This window comes from Myotis nattereri (assembly GCF_964212035.1).
Source record: "Myotis nattereri genome assembly, chromosome: 15".
Classification (NCBI taxonomy): Eukaryota; Metazoa; Chordata; class Mammalia; order Chiroptera; family Vespertilionidae; genus Myotis; species Myotis nattereri.
The window spans coordinates 56,056,556-56,071,814 of NC_138090.1; the positions used below are offsets into that span (position 1 = coordinate 56,056,556).

The window sequence follows — 15,259 nt, forward strand, 5'->3', positions numbered from 1 at the left end:
ACAACCCAGGCATGTGCCCTGACCTGGAATCATCTCAACTGCAAAGGTTGATGCTGAACCACTGAGCCACTGGCCCAGCCAGACTGACCTTTTTAAAAGAAAGGCTCAGACCATATCTGTCTTTGCTTAAAACTCTCACAGTCACAACTCCTTCGCCATCCCCAGCCCTACTTTAGGCGGCGTGTACCTGACTCTGTCCACTGCACTCTGCTGGCCTTCCGGCTGCTCCCAACACACAGACGTGCTCCCTGCCCAGTGCGTTTGCGCTGGAGCCTTCCTGCCTGAAGAGAACTTGCCCCCGACATACTCATGGATAAGCACTCACCACTTTCTCATCTTTCCTCACGTCACCTTCCCAGCCCCACTGGTGTGGCTCAGCAGTTGAGCATCAACCTGTGAACTAGGAGATCATGGTTCCATTCCTGGTCAGGGCACATGCCCAGGTTGGGGACTCCATCCCCCTGTGGGGGCGGGGGGTGTGGGTGTGGGAAGCAGCCAATCAATGATTCTCTCTCATCATTGATGCTTCTATCTCCCTCTCCCTCTCCCTCCATCTCTGAAATCAATTGAAATATTTTTAAAGAAGTCCCCTTCCCAGTGAGGCCCATGCTGACCCCCCCACATTACAATAGCCCTCCTCTCCCAGCCACTTTGCTCAGTGGAGAGAGTGCGGCCCTCGGGCTTAAGGTCACAGGGTGTATTCCGGTCAAGGGCATGTACCCCAGTGCAGGCTCCATGCGATCCCCGTGCTGGAGGCAACAAATAGCTGCCTCTCTCTTACCTGGATGTTTCTCTCCCTCTGTCGCCCCTCCCCCTCAACTCTCCTTAAAAGTCAATGGAACAATATTCTGGGTGAGAACCAACAAACAAAAAACCCATCTTCCCTCCCCCACACCCACAGTGGACCTCTCCCCCACAGCACTCACCGCCTTCTAGCACAGACGCCTCACTGGCTCTGGGGAGTGGGTGCAGCTTGTCTCTGCGATAGAACATCCGCTCTGTGAGGCCGGCAGCGTGGCCTGCTCTCAGCTCCCTGAGGTGGAGCCGTGCACTTCCCGTGCCTCATAGACCTTGTGGGCTTTTCAATGGAAGGTGAGGCTGTCCACCAGCAGGTAGGCCCCGACCACACCCCGTCCTCACAGCCTCCCCGTCCCCCTGCAAAGAGCACAAAAGACACAGGAATCTGCAGAACCCTTGGTGCTTCCATTTATTTTCCTCTGAGAAAATAATTAATTAAAGGGTCTCCTTTAATTACCCGTCACCAATCACGGCAAGAATGAAAACACGAGGTCAATACACAGTCTCATTTCAATACAAAGCAGGAAGTGGCAGCTCAGAGCATCAGGGAGGAAAGGCAGGGATGGGGAGGGCCCAGCCGGCCTCTGCTGACAGGAAAGTGTGGGGAGCAGGGCGGGGCCAGCCCCCGAATCAGAGGTTCCTGAGTCAGGAAGTGGGGAGCGTGAACATCTTCCAACACTCAGTCCCCACCAGGCAGCTGCCTCACGCTGTGGAGGACAAGCATCATGAACACATTCAGGTCAGTGGCTGTAACTGGTGACATTCTCAGAGTCCACTTCATGCTCACAGTGTCCCACAGACTCCCCACCACCCAGTCCTCCCTCTGCCCACCCCTCCCCACGGCAGGGTCTCACCTTTAGAACCCAAGAGAGACACATCAGAGCCCTGGGGGCTGTCACTGCCTGGGGGGAGACACACAAGGACAGGGTCAGAGCCCCAGGGCAGGAGACTAAGGAGGAACTACGGGGGTGGGGTCCCCTATGGCTCCCATCTGCACTGTCACAGGGATCAGGGGTCACCCCTTCATACTCACTGGAGGCCTGAGCGTAGCTCCCTCCTTTCCCACCTGCAGGAAGTAAACATCCCGTGAGAGACCAGGGAGGAGGCAGGGCCATGGTCCCTAAAGGAAGGCCTAGTCCTGGGCCCCAGAGAAGTTTCCAGAACCCTGTGTACAGACCCAGGGCAGGACCAGGAAACCTGAGGGAAGTGCATGTGAGGGGACTGGACCCACCGCCCTCCGGGAGGTCTGTGCTCAGCAGGGACCTGCCCTCTGACCTGGGGCTGCTGGGAAAGGGGCCCCCACCACCAGCATCATCAGGTGACAAGTGGGTCCCTCATTTTCCCACGGGCCTCACTACAGAGTAAGTGTGAGCACAAGCCCCACACTGGCCATCACACGTGTGGGGATGGTGCTTCCCATGAAGGAGGCGGGACACATGTCTACCTGGGCTTGAACCCCCAGTGGGACAGACACTCAGACCCCACCCCTGCCCACCTGAGCGCCTCCTCCCCCACATCACAGCTCCAGCCACAGCTCCCAGAAGAACCAGGCCCCCAGCGATGCCCATGATGATGATGATGACGGTGTAAGAAGGCGGCTCTGGGAGGAGAAGGGAAGGGAGGGTGAGGGCCCTGAACCCAGGCCTCAGCCCTGACCCCACTGAGGTTCCCCAGGGCCCCTGCTGCCCTGAGAAGAGACTCTGTGCCCACGGCCCCTCCTCACCCCATCTCAGGGTCAGGGGCTCGGGCAGCCCCTCATGCTGCACATGGCACGTGTATCTCTGCTCCTCTCCAGGGGGCACCCCCACGGCCGCCCACTTCTGGAAGGTGCCGTCCCCCGCAGGCCTGGTCTCCACCAGCTCCATGTCCTGGGTCTGGTCCTCCCCATCACGCTGCCAGGTCAGGCTGATGTCCGCAGGGTAGAAGCCCAGCGCCCAGCACCTGAGGGTGACCTCATGGGCAGAGACGGGGTGGTGGGTCACGTGTGCCTTTGGAGGGTCTGAGGGGACGGGAGAAAATGCAGGAACTTTGCATCCACCATGGACACTCCAGCAGCGCCCATTTGACCATCCTGAGAATGGACAGCCACCTGAGGTGGGGGAGGGAGCACACAGCCCACACACCAGCATGGACAGAGGCACCTGGAAGGCCCTCCTAGTCTTTAGAAAGTTCTAGAATCAGAGAGACACAGCCCAGGGCAGGAGGCCATGTGACTCAGAAAAGCTGGGGTGAGGCCTCAGACACAGTGGGTGTGGGCAGCGCACAAGGCCTGAGAGAGAAGGTCCCTGTGGGTCCCAGAGCCCCTGCCGGGCCCATGGGAACCGCTGATGGGCTATTTCAGGGGGGTCTCCCTGCGCCCCAGGAGAGCCTGCACCCCTAACTGTCCCTGAGAGGAGGGGGTCCCTCTGGTACTTGACCTGGACATCCAGGGGGCTCCCTCCCTGACCCAAAGAGGGGTGTCTGACACTGACCCCCTGTCCTGTCTCCTTGTAGGAGCCCCAGCCCCGGGGAGAGGGGGCGGCCCGAGGGCCCCTGGTACCTGCGCGCTGCAGGGTCTCCTTCCCTTTGTCCAGGTGAATGCGGAGCCACTTCACACACTCCCCTTCCAGGTAGCTCCTCACACGCTCTGCCTCACCGGCCGCCTCCCACTTGCGCTTCGTCATCTGAGCCGCCATGTCGGCCGCGGTCCAGGAGCTCAGGTCCTCGTTCAGGGCGAGGTAGTCGGCGCCATCATAGGCGTATTGCATGTACCCGCGGAGGAGGCGCCCGTCTGGTCCCAGGTTGCAGCCAAACGCGTCCTGGAAGGTGTGAGACCCTGACCCCGCCCCGCGGTCAGCCCCGCCCAGCGGCCAGCCCCGCCCCGCCCCGCCCCGCCCCGCGGTCAGCCCCGCCCCGCGGCCAGCCCCGCCCCGCCCGCCCCGCGGGGACTGAATCTAAAACTGAAAGTGAAATCGGATCAAAGTCCCCGCGGCTCCTCCGGGGTAGGGGCCGGGCGGGTCCCGCCGCCTCGGGGTGACGCTCTGCTCCGGACCCTCGGGGCGACCCCGGCCCGTCCGTGGGGAGGGGGGTCGGGCCCGGCGCGCGGCTCACCGTCCTCGCTCTGGTTGTAGTAGTCGCGTAGGTTCTTCAGTCCCACTCGGAAATTCTGTGCGGTTCCCTTGAGGTTCCTTGTGCTCCGGTCCCAATACCCCGGGTCCTCCCGCTCCACCCACGGCTGCTGCATCCACGGCGCCCGCGGCTCCATCCTCGGATTCGGGGCGTCGCTGTCGAACCGCACGAACTGCGTGTCGTCCACGTAGCCGACGGCGAGGAAGCGGGGCTCCCCGCGGCCGGGCCGGGACACGATGGTGTAGAAAAACCTCAGGGAGTGGGAGCCTGGGGGGCGGACGGGAGGCAGGGCCGGGGCTGGACACGCGCCTTCCGGGTTCCGCGTCCCCGCCGGGCCCCCTCGCTGCTCCCCGCCCCGCCGCCCCCTCCGACCCCGCACTCACCGGCCCAGCTGGGGGTCAGGACCAGCGCCCCCGAGAGCAGCAGGAGGAGGGTGGGGGCCCTCAGGACCCGCATCCTCGGCGTCGGAGGGACCGTCTTTGTCCCGGCACTTCCGCGGAGGAGTTACACCGGGAGCCGCTGGGACGCTGATTGGCTGCTCTGGAAACCGCTCAGCCAATGGGAGTGGGAAATGGGGCCGCGTCACGAGTCTCCAGGAAGGAGGCGCCGACACAGGTTGGGGAGGAGAAGTGAAACACAGGCGCTGGGGAGGCCCCCACAGGGAGCTGCCCCCCAGACTCTGTCCCTGCGGAGCCCTGAGCGCAGGCCTGGGCCCTGGGACTCGGTCCTGCCCCTCCTCCCGCGCGGGGCGCCGTCACCCTGTCCCCGAGGCCTGGCCCAGGCGCCGACCAAGAAAACAGGAAGAGACCAGGCTGGGCCCGCCCGCCTCCTCTTTGCCGGGCAATCCCCACCCTGGAACCCCCGCCCCGCCCGCCGCGGACTCTTCGGCATGGAAACTCCCCGCAGGGAACTTGGTGAGGGCGCGGGAGCTCGTCCTGGGAGTGGAGGCGGCGGGCAGCGGGGCACAACCTGGCAAAGCGAACACCCGCGAGCTCCTCGGTAAAAGACGGGGTGCGGGGCCTGGGACCAGAATGCGTGTGAGCAGCACTGCAGCCGCCTCACAGCGCCCCTCATCCCGCATCCGCACGGGGCACCGGTGATGCGGGACTAACGCTACGTACAGTGGCCTTCACCCTGTAGGCTCCCCCCTCTTCCCCCCGAGCCGCCCCCCCCCCATGCGTCCTCAATAAAACAGCCATTTCAGCCCCGGCCGGTTTAGCTCAGTGGATAGAGCGTCAGCCTGTGGACTTAAGGGTCCTGTCAAGGGCACACGCCCGGGTTGTGGGCTCGATCCCCAGTGGGGGGCGTGCAGGAGCCAGCTGATCCATGATTCTCTCTCATCATTGATGTTTCTCTCTCTCTCTCTCTCTCCCTCTCCCTTGCTCTCTGAAATCAATAAAAATATTTTTAAAAATAATAAAGTTTTTTGTTTTTTAAAACCTGCCTTTCAGCAGGAGCATGTACACCCCCGGTTGTGAACCGGCCTCCCAGGGGCGGAGAGCGCAGGGGACAGGCTGGGGGTGTCCTAGACTCAGCGCGGAGCAGGGACAGCCGAGATGGGTGTGGGGGCGGGGGGCCTGGAGCCTAAGTCGGCCTTCCGCGGAGCCAGGGCCCTGCCTCAGTTTCCCCGCTGTTCTCAGTCTTCGTTGGGAAGAAGCCTGTGAGAGGCGGGGTCCCAGATCAAACAGGGGGGCAGATTGGAGAGCCCAGTAGCGGGGCCTCCATCCCTTAGGCGCCCTGGGGTGAGGGTCTGGGCGGGCCTTCACCTGAGCGAGTGGAGGGGGACACTCCCCGGGCTGGACCAACACCCTGGGGAGGGCTGTGCGGGCCTCGCTGATCCTGGGCTGAGAGCTCCGGGGGCACAGAGGGAAGGCGCAGGGGACAGGGGAGGGGTGTGCGGAGCCGGGGAGGTGAGTGTGCGGGATGTGCGGGGGACCAGGGGGCCGGGCAGACAGGGGCGGGGACAGAAGGAGGTTCCTCCTGGTGGATTGGGGCAGATGCTGGTGAGTGTGAGGGAGGGGGGAGGGGCAGGGCCTGGGGCTCTCGCTGGGGATGGGGATGGGGAGGTTGGGATGGTGGGGCCTTAGATCCAGTATGTGCAGCCTTTCTTTATTTTTTTAAAAAATATATTTTTTTATTGATTTCAGAGAGGAAGAGAGAAACATTAATGATGAGAGAGAATCATTGATCTGCTGCCTCCTGCACGCCCCCTACTGAGGATGGAGCCCACAACCTGGGCATGTGCCCTGACCGGGAATTGGACCTGGGACCCTTCAGTCCACAGGCCGATGCTCTATCCACTGAGCCAAACTGGCCAGGGCTGCGGAGCCTTTCTTGCGCCCTGGATTATGGGATGCTGCGTCTGGAGGAGGGGAGGGGTCTCAGGCCTACCTGCTGTTGGAGGTTGACTTCTGGGGCCCCAGGTGTGACCCTGGCACAGGGCCCCTCTTCTGTCCTGTGAAGGGGACCCGGGCCCAGGGGAGCTGTGCTTTGAGCCCAAAAGTCTCATGCGCTTCTCCTCACTGTGCGAGGCTCTGTAGACCTGGAGATGTTGTTCCCAAATAAGAGATGATTTTATTTCAGTCCTGGCTGGTGTGGCTGAGTGGATACAGCATTGGCCTTCAGACTGAAGGGTCTCAGGTTCGATTCCGAATGGCACATGCCTGGGTTGTGGGCTCAATCCCCAGTGATTCTCTCTCATCATTGATGTTTGTGTCTCTCTCCCCCTCTCCCTTCCTCTCTGAAAGCAATAAAAATATATTAAAAATAAATAAATAATAAATAAGAGAAACAAAGGAAATTTTACCTTAAAAAGGGGGATTATTTCAAAAAACTGAGTTTAAAAAAACACAAACAGAAATATGCCCTGGTCGGTGTGGCTCACTGGGTAGAGCATCGGCCTTCAGACCAAAGGGTCCTGGGTTCCATTCCAGTCAAGGACACGTACATCGGTTGTAGGGTCCTCCCATCCCAGGCCCTGGACAGGGCTCATGCAGGAGGCAACCAATCCATGTTTCTCTCTGTCTTTCCCTCTCTCTCCCACTCTCCCTAAAATAATGGAAAAATATCCTTGAGTGATGATTAACAACAACAAAATAATAATAATAACACAAACAGGGGTTGCCCGAGCCCCTGACCCTGAGATGGGGTGAGGAGGGGCCGTGGGCACAGAGCCTCTTCTCCGGGCAGCAGGGGCCTTGGGGACCTCAGTGGGGTGGGGGCTGAGGCCTGGGGTCAGGGCCCTCACCTTCCCTTCCCTTCTCCCCCCAGAGCCGCCTTCTCACACCTTCATCTTCATCATCATCATGGGCATCGCTGGGGGCCTGGTTCTGCTGGGAGCAGTGGCTGCAGCTGTGATGTGGAGGAGGAGGCGCTCAGGTGGGCAGGGGTGGGGTCTGAGTGTCTGTCCCACTGGGGGTTCAAGCCCAGGTGGACGTGTGTCCCGCCTCCTTCATGGGGAGCACCATCCCCACACGTGTGATGGCTGGTGTGGGGCTTGTGCTCACACTCTGTAGTGAGGCCCGTGGGAAAGTGAGGGACCCACTTATCACCTGATGATGCTGGTGGTGGGGACCCCGTTCCCAGCAGCCCCAGGTCAGAGGGCAGGTCCCTGCTGAGCACAGACCTCCAGGAGGGCGGTGGGTCCAGTCCCCACACGTGCACTTCCCTCAGGTTTCCTGGTCCTGCCCTGGGTCTGTACACAGGGCTCTGGAAACTTCTCTGGGGCCCAGGACTAGGGCTTCCTTTAGGACCTCATGGCCCTGCCTCCTCCCTCGTCTGTCACAGGTGTTTTCTTTCCACAGGTGGGAAAGGAGGGAGCCCCAGCGGCTGAGCGCGACCCTGCGCCGGGGCTGAGGGCCGCCCGCGGGAGCTGCCAGAGCGGGTCCGGGTCGTGGGCCCGCCCGGAGGCCTGCACCGCGTCCCAGGCCGGCCTGGGGTCGCCCTCACTCTCCCCCCGACCCCCCGCAGGCCGTGGAGACGGGGCAGCGCTGGGGCTGTGGGTGCAGCTGCGGGTCCCCGCCCCGGGAGGGAGAGAGGCGCTGGGAGCGGCGGACTCTGCGTGGGAAGCGCGCTCCTTCCCGGTCCCTGGGTCCAGCGCCGGGAAGGGGATGGGGCCTGGGGGGACCTGGGCTGAGCCCTAGGATAGTGTCCCCGCGTCACGTCCTATAAACTCCTGAGGGAAGGGAAGGCCCCCATGGACGGAGCCTCCTTTATGGGGACCCCGAGTCAGAGTCAGGGGGGCTGAGTCCCAGACGCCAGGTGCGGGAGGAGCCACCAGGGGAGCGTCCCCCCCCCCCCGCCCCGCACCCCGCGCACAGCTGCCCACGCGTCCTCTTCACCCGGACACGGGCCGGGGGGCCCCGCGTGTTCCCATCAGGTCATCGCTGGCGCCGCGGGGCGGGGCACAGCGAACAGGCAGGCGGCCAGGACCTCGCAGGGCCTCCGGGGCCTTCACAGCTGGTCCCGCGGCTGCTCCTCGCCTTCCACCCTCCTTCCCACAGCCGATTCCAGCCAATCCTTTTAAAAAAAAATCTTAATATATTTCTATTGATTCCAGAGGGGAACTGAGAGGGAGAGACAGAAACATCCATGACGGGAGAGTATCATGGATAGGCTGCCTCCTGCACCACCACCCCCCAGCCCCCCGGATCTAACCTGCAGGCCTGCTGGTGCCTATCCAGGAATGGACCCCTGACCTCCCGGCCACTGAGCCACACCCAGCCTGGCCCATGTTGACATAAAAGAAAGAATGACACAGACACTAGGATTGCTGAGATTTGGTGAACTGGCTCACACTTTCTCAAACATGAACGTGAGCTTCTCCTTCAGGAAATATCACCTGGCAGCTGACAACTGACAGTCCTGTTGTCTTGATACAATGTCAGCCCCCGAGAGAAAACCAGAATGTTGGAACAGGTGTGTCCCACCACGTGAGCTGGACCGCTCCCCAGTGCTGACAGCTTTTCTAGGGGGCTCTGTGGGAACAGCAACACCTGTGAGCTTTGATGACGTCATTAAATGCATCAGCACGGGGAAGCTCTCTGGGACTGAGAGACACAAGGCGTCACTTTACATCACCTGCATGAGGACCAGAGCCACCCAGCGAGACAGCCCTGGGGACTGTGACAGAACAGAACAGAAATTATTCAATATCCCCCAGCCAGCGGGGCTCAGAGGTTGAACATTGACCTATGAACCAGGAGGTCATAGTTCAACTTTTTCTCAGAGCACAAGCCCAGGTTGTGGACTCCATCCCCACTGTGGGGCATGTAGGAGGCAGCTGATCAATGAATCTCTCTATTCATTGATGTTTCGATCTCTCTCTCCCTCTCTGAAGTAAAAAATAAATATTTTAAAAAACTAAAACAAGAAGAATATAGTCAATGTGGTTTCATGTTTCACTTTGCAAAGCCCTTTCAGAAACTCCCACTTGTGTGGTTGCAGTGACTGTCACAGGTGACCACCCACAGTTACCTGAAAAGGTGAGTAACAACCCTGCGCTTGCCTGTTTCTGTGAGGCCGCCTATTTCTGACTCTGCTGCAGCCACAATCACAGACAAAACTCAGAAGCAAATGTGAAAACCCAGCGTCTCCCAGGTGGACCCCAAGGATGTGACCTGGGAGCTGGTCCCCTCCTCTCATCTCCCTGTTCAGTTGGGAAATTGGTGTTTTTCATAAAAACATGACTCCTGTTACCATCTCACAGGCAGTGAGCATGCGACGTGGATTAATAACTGTCTCACCCTGTGTGACTCCCTGAGGGTCACTATGATGACGTCACCACACACACAAGGTTGTCTGGGCGCCTGCCTGTGTGTGAGGCCGCACAGAGATGGTGACACCAACACCCTGGAAAGTCCCTGAACAGCACAGCGCCCGGGCCAGGCCTCGGGGACAGGGTGACGGCGCCCCGCGCGGGAGGAGGGGAGGACCGAGTCCCAGGGCCCAGGCCTGCGCTCAGGGCTCCGCAGGGGACAGAGTCTGGGGGGGCAGCTCCGTGTGGGGACTCCCCAGCGCCCTGGTTTCACTTCTCCTCCCCAACCTGTGTCGGCGCCTCCTTCCTGGAGACTCGTGACGCAGCCCCAGTTCCCACTCCCATTGGCTGAGCGGTTTCCAGAGCAGCCAATCAGCGTCCCCGCGGCTCCCGGTTATAACTCCTCCGCGGAAGCGCCGGGACTCAGATGGTTCCCCGACGCCGAGGATGCGGGTCCTGAGCCCCCCCACCCTCCTCCTGCTGCTCTCGGGGGCGCTGGTCCTGACCCCCAGCTGGGCCGGTGAGTGCGGGGCCGGAGGGGGCGGCGGTGCGGGGAGCAGCGAGGGGACCCTGCGGGGACGCGGGGCCGAGAAGGCGCGTGTCCAGCCCCGGCCCTGCCCCCCGTCCGCCCCCCAGGCCCCCACTCCCTGCGGTATTTCTACACCATCGTGTCCCGGCCCGGCCGCGGGGAGCCCCGCTTCTTCGTCGTCGGCTACGTGGACGACACGCAGTTCGTGCGGTTCGACAGCGACGCTGCGAGTCCCAGGGCGGAGCCAGGGGCGCCGTGGATGCAGCAGCCGTGGGTGGAGCAGGTGTACCTCGGGTACTGGGAGGAGCAGACCCAGATCTTCAAGGCAGCCGCACAGACTTACCGAGGGAACCTGGAGACCCTGCGCGGCCACTACAACCAGAGCGAGGACGGTGAGCAGCGCGCCGGGCCCATCACGACCCCCCTCCCCACGGACGGGCCGGGGTCCCCCCCACCCCCCCGCCCACAGGGTCCCGGTTCGAGCGTCACCCCGAGGCGGTGGGACCCGCCCAGCCTCCACCCGGGAGGAGCCCGAAGGGAAGTTGACCCGATTTCAATTTCAGTTTTAGATTCAGTCCCGGCGGGGCGGGTGGGGCGAAGCTGACCTCGGGGGCTAGAGACTGACCTCTGAGTGGGGTCAGAGTCTCACACCTACCAGTGCATGTTTGGCTGCGATGTGGGACCCGACGGGCGCCTCCTCCGCGGGTACAGTCAGTGGGCCTACGATGGCGCGGACTACATCGCCCTGAACGAGGACCTGACCTCCTGGACCGCGGCCGACATGGCGGCTCAGATCACCAAGCGCAAGTGGGAGGCGGAGGGTGAGGCAGAGCGTGAGAGGAGCTACCTGGAGGGCCTGTGTGTGGAGTCGCTGCTGATTTACCTGGACAAAGGGAAGGAGACCCTGCAGCGCGCAGGTACCAGGGGCCCTGGGGCCGCCCCCTCTCCCCGGGGCTGGGACTCCTACAAGGAGACAGGACAGGGGGTCAGTGTCAGACACCCCTCCTTGGGTCAGGGAGGGAGCCCCCTGGATGTCAGGTCAGGTACCAGAGGGACCCCCTCCTCTCAGGGACAGTTAGGGCTGCAGGCTCTCCTGGGGTGCAGGGAGGCCCCCTGAAATAGCCCATCAGCGGTTCCCATGGACGCTGCAGAGGCTCTGGGACACACGGGGTCCTTCTCTATCAGGCCTTGTCACTGCCCACACCCACTGTGTCTGAGGCCTCACCCCAGCTTTTCTGAGTCACGTGGCCTCCACCCAGGTCAGGACCACAAATCCCTTTTCTCCCCCCAGAGACCTGCCTCCTGTCCTGGGCTGTCACTCTGAGTCTAAAACTTTCTAAAGATTGGGAGGTCCTTCCAGCTGCCTGTGTCCTGGCTGGTGTGTGGGCTGTGTGCTCCCTCCCCCACCCCAGGTGTTTGTCCACACTCAGGATGGTCACATGGGCGCTGCTGGGGTGTCCCATGGCAGATGCAAAGTTCTTGCATTTTCTCTCCTCCCCTCAGACCCTCCAAAGGCACATGTGACCCACCACACTGTCTCTGCCCGTGAGGTCACCCTGAGGTGCTGGGCGCTGGGCTTCTACCCTGCGGACATCAGCCTGACTTGGCAGCGTGATGGGGAGGACCAGACCCAGGACATGGAGCTGGTGGAGACCAGGCCTGCGGGGGACGGCACCTTCCAGAAGTGGGCGGCCGTGGGGGTGCCCCCTGGAGAGGAGCAGAGATACACGTGCCATGTGCAGCACAAGGGGCTGCCCGAGCCTCTGACCCTGAGATGGGGTGAGGAGGGCCATTGGGCACAGAGCCTCTTCTCAGGGCAGGATTGGTTTTGAGGGACCTCAGTGGGGTTGGGCCTGAGGCCTGGAGTCAGGGCCCTCACCCTCCCTTCCCTTCTCCTCTCAGAACCTCCTTCTCAGACCTTCATCTTCATCATTATGGGCGTCGCTGGGGGCCTGGTTCTGCTGGGAGCCGTGGCTGGAGCTGTGATGTGGGAGAGGAGGCGCTCAGGTGGGCAGTGGTGGGATCTCAGTGTCTTGTCCCACTGGGGCTTTAAGCCCAGGTAGATGTCTGTTCTGCCTTATTCGCAGGAAGCATCATCCCACGCATGTGATGGCGAGTGTGGGGCTCTGTGCACACACTTACTCCTTAGTGAGGCCCGTGGGATGATGAGGGACCCACTTATCACCCGATGATGCTGGTGGTGGGGACCCCATGCCCAGCAGCCCCAGGTCAGAGGGCAGGTCCCTGCAGAGCACAGACCTCCAGGAGGGCGGTGGGTCCAGTCCCCACACATGCACTTCCCTCAGGTTTCTCGATCCTGCCCTGGGTCTGTACACAGGGTTCTGGAAACTTCTCTGGGGCCCAGGACTAGGGTTTCCTTTAGGACCTCATGGCCTTGCCTCCTCCCTGGTCTCTCACGGGATGTTTTCTTCCTGCAGGTGGAAAAGGAGGGAGCTATGCTCAGGCTGCCAGTGAGTATGGAGGGGGGACCCCTGAGACCTTGTGACAGTCTAGACGGGAGCCATGGGGACCCCATACCCCTTAGTTCCTCCTTAGTCTCCTGCCCTGGGGCTCTGACCCCATCCTGGTTTGTCTCCCTCAGGCACTGACAGCACCCAGGGCTCTGATGTGTCTCTCTCGGCTTCTAAAGGAGAGACCCTGATGTGGGGAGGGATGGGCAGAGGGGAGGACCGGGTGGTGGGGACTCATTGGGACACTGTGAGCATGAAGTGGACTCTGAGAATGTCACCAGTTACTGCCACTGACCTGAATCTGTTCGTGATGCTTGTCCTCCACAGCGTGAGGCAGCTGCCTGTGGGGACTGAGTGATGGAAGATGTGTTCACGCTCCTACTTTGCTGGGGTGACTGGCAGACCCTGAGCAACGGATGAATGATGGCTCTCATACATTTTCTGTGAAAGGGAGGCTAAGGTACTACTTGGCTATCACTGCCAAGTAGCCCTGTTCACCTGCCTCCTTTGGCTTTTATTGTCATAACCGCTTGAACTAAAATTCATCTCCGGATACAATCTGCAGGGTACGCATCCTTGAGAAAGCACCTGCTTCTACAAGGTCGGATCCAAAACACTGAGCATAGAGATTCTAGCAGAACACCCCATGGGAATGACTTGTTTCAACAAGTCCAGGTAGGGGCTGCCGCCTTAGGCAAAGTCCCCTCAGAGGCCCCCACCTGTCGCAGAATCCTCCCTATAGACATTCCAACCCCGTCCCGTGCTTCCCCATACCAGTTCCTGACTCAAGAACCTCTGATTGGGGGGCTGGCCCAGCCCTGCTTCCCACACTTTCCTGTCGGCAGAGGTGGGCTGGGCCCTCCCCATGCCTGCCTTTACTCTCTGGTGCTCTGAGCTGCACCTTCCTGCTCCGTATTGAAATGAGGTTCTGGATGTGACATTGTTTCTTCATTTCTTGCCATGAAGGGTTGGTGGGTAAATTAAAAGAGAAGATTCTAATTTTGAGGGGAAATAAACATCAAGAACTTTCCAGAGCTCATGTGTTTGCCATGCAGAACCTTGTCCCCAGTGGGGACAGGAAGGGCTCTGAGGAAGGGGCGTGGTCGAGGCCTGTGCCCAGGTGGTGCTCAGTGCATTGTGGGCTTTGACATGGTCACTCCTCGGCCGGGTCACCTCTCTGCTCCTCTGACCTTGTCCCTCAGTAGAACCTTGTCCCACGGAGACCTGTGGTCACAGGGACACACATCCCCCAGGCCTTGTCACATGTCCTAATGCAGCGCGTCTCCAGGACCCTGGACAGCGACGCCTTCCTGGGGCAGGTCAACCTGGGTCAAGCCAGGAACCCGCCCCCAGCACCCATCCTCTGAGTGTTTATTGCTTCTTTGCTTTTGTAGATATTATGCCTGTTATTATTTTCATGTGTGAGTTATGGTCTCATTATCTGGGTGTTCCCCATCTGAAAGCAAAAGGGTACATGTTACCCGTCATTGTCCTGCAGGCCCAGGGGTCCCTGCACACAGGACTCTGTGGTGTGGAGAGATGCATTTATAAGCTCCTCCTGCTCTTGCCTCCTTCTAGGGCCTGAACCTTCCAACCCTCTGATCAGCTTGATCTTTCTGGGGACCAGCCCCAACCCTGCAGCCTCCAGGACCCTCAGCCAAGGGCCATCTCATCAGCGTCCCAAAGACACTTGTCACTCAGGAGATGCCCAGGCTTTTAGGAGCCCAGTGCCAGGCACCGGGAGCAAAGAGCACTTTCTCTTACCCCACAGGTCTCTGCCCACAGATCCACGAATAGCCAAAGTGTCCCACTAGTTAAGGATGCTGGCACCTTACTAGAGTCTCACTCACTCATGAACAAGAACCCAGTCCATCCTCCTATTGAGGATGGTTACATGGTCCATACATTTATGAAAATTGCCCAACAGTTTTAGTCAGAGGGCAAACTCAGGTTCAGCCACAATGTGACATTGGTGCCCACCTCCCAGGATAGTAAAAATGAAAGAGTCAGACAAAGTTAATTGTTAGCACGAAGTTGGACTCATTGTATCTCCCATATATTCCTAGTGGGAGAGTAAGTTTTTTCAAATACTTTGAAAATTGTTTGGCAGCCCTCACTACCCAAGCATTCACTCACCCAACACCCAGCATTTCCACTCCTGGTTATATCCCCAATAGACACACATACATATGTGTGCAAAACATATGAAGAATTTATTTATAGCTGCACAGTTTGCAAAATCTGCATGAGAGACAAATGCACATGAGCAGTAGCGGAGAACGAGTGTGGTGTGTTCATAGGCTAGAACCCTCATAGCCCTGAGAGTGAACACGCTACAACCACAAGAGCCAGTGGGACAAGGATGGGCCCTGATGTGGAGAGAGAGCAGGTGCAGAGAGGCTGCCACTGTGACATTTCGTTCTCTCAAAAGCTGACAAAACTCACCTGCAGTGTAGAAACCAAGGTCATGGTGAGTTGGTGTGGGGGCAGTCTATGACCAAATAAGACATGAAGAGGGCCGGCTGGGGTGCTGGAATGTTCTGTGGGTGTTGTTGACCCACCTTCACCCTGGGAACATCCACTGGGCACTTAGCATTT

General features: G+C 60.1%; 2 protein-coding genes across 5 annotated transcripts; one reads left to right on the forward strand and one right to left on the reverse strand.

Moving 5' to 3' along the window:
* Positions 1-1,190: 1,190 nt before the first annotated feature.
* On the reverse strand, positions 1,191-4,673 carry LOC308530510 (class I histocompatibility antigen, Gogo-B*0102 alpha chain-like; the record flags this gene model as incomplete). Of its 3 annotated transcripts, XM_081107212.1 has the most annotated exons (8): positions 4,290-4,673; positions 3,889-4,173; positions 3,338-3,613; positions 2,522-2,797; positions 2,294-2,398; positions 1,832-1,864; positions 1,653-1,700; positions 1,191-1,505 (listed from the first exon to the last, which is right to left on the reverse strand). In XM_081107212.1, exons 1-8 carry the CDS (start codon positions 4,360-4,362, stop codon positions 1,501-1,503), a joined length of 1,101 nt encoding a protein of 366 aa, XP_080963338.1. In that variant the 5' UTR covers positions 4,363-4,673. The 3 variants fall into 3 exon arrangements, with proteins under 3 accessions (XP_080963338.1, XP_080963339.1, XP_080963340.1); XM_081107213.1 differs by lacking the exon at positions 2,294-2,398 and having other exon boundaries at positions 4,290-4,490; XM_081107214.1 differs by lacking the exons at positions 1,191-1,505; positions 1,653-1,700; positions 1,832-1,864 and adding an exon at positions 1,931-1,995 and having other exon boundaries at positions 4,290-4,490.
* Positions 4,674-10,102: 5,429 nt separating this feature from the next.
* Positions 10,103-14,078, forward strand: LOC308530515 (class I histocompatibility antigen, Gogo-C*0203 alpha chain-like; the record flags this gene model as incomplete). Of its 2 annotated transcripts, XM_081107222.1 has the most annotated exons (7): positions 10,103-10,181; positions 10,298-10,582; positions 10,832-11,107; positions 11,694-11,969; positions 12,093-12,197; positions 12,629-12,661; positions 12,989-14,078. In XM_081107222.1, exons 1-7 carry the CDS (start codon positions 10,109-10,111, stop codon positions 12,991-12,993), a joined length of 1,053 nt encoding a protein of 350 aa, XP_080963348.1. In that variant the 5' UTR covers positions 10,103-10,108. The 2 variants fall into 2 exon arrangements, with proteins under 2 accessions (XP_080963348.1, XP_080963349.1); XM_081107223.1 differs by lacking the exons at positions 12,629-12,661; positions 12,989-14,078 and adding an exon at positions 12,497-12,561.
* Positions 14,079-15,259: the final 1,181 nt, after the last annotated feature.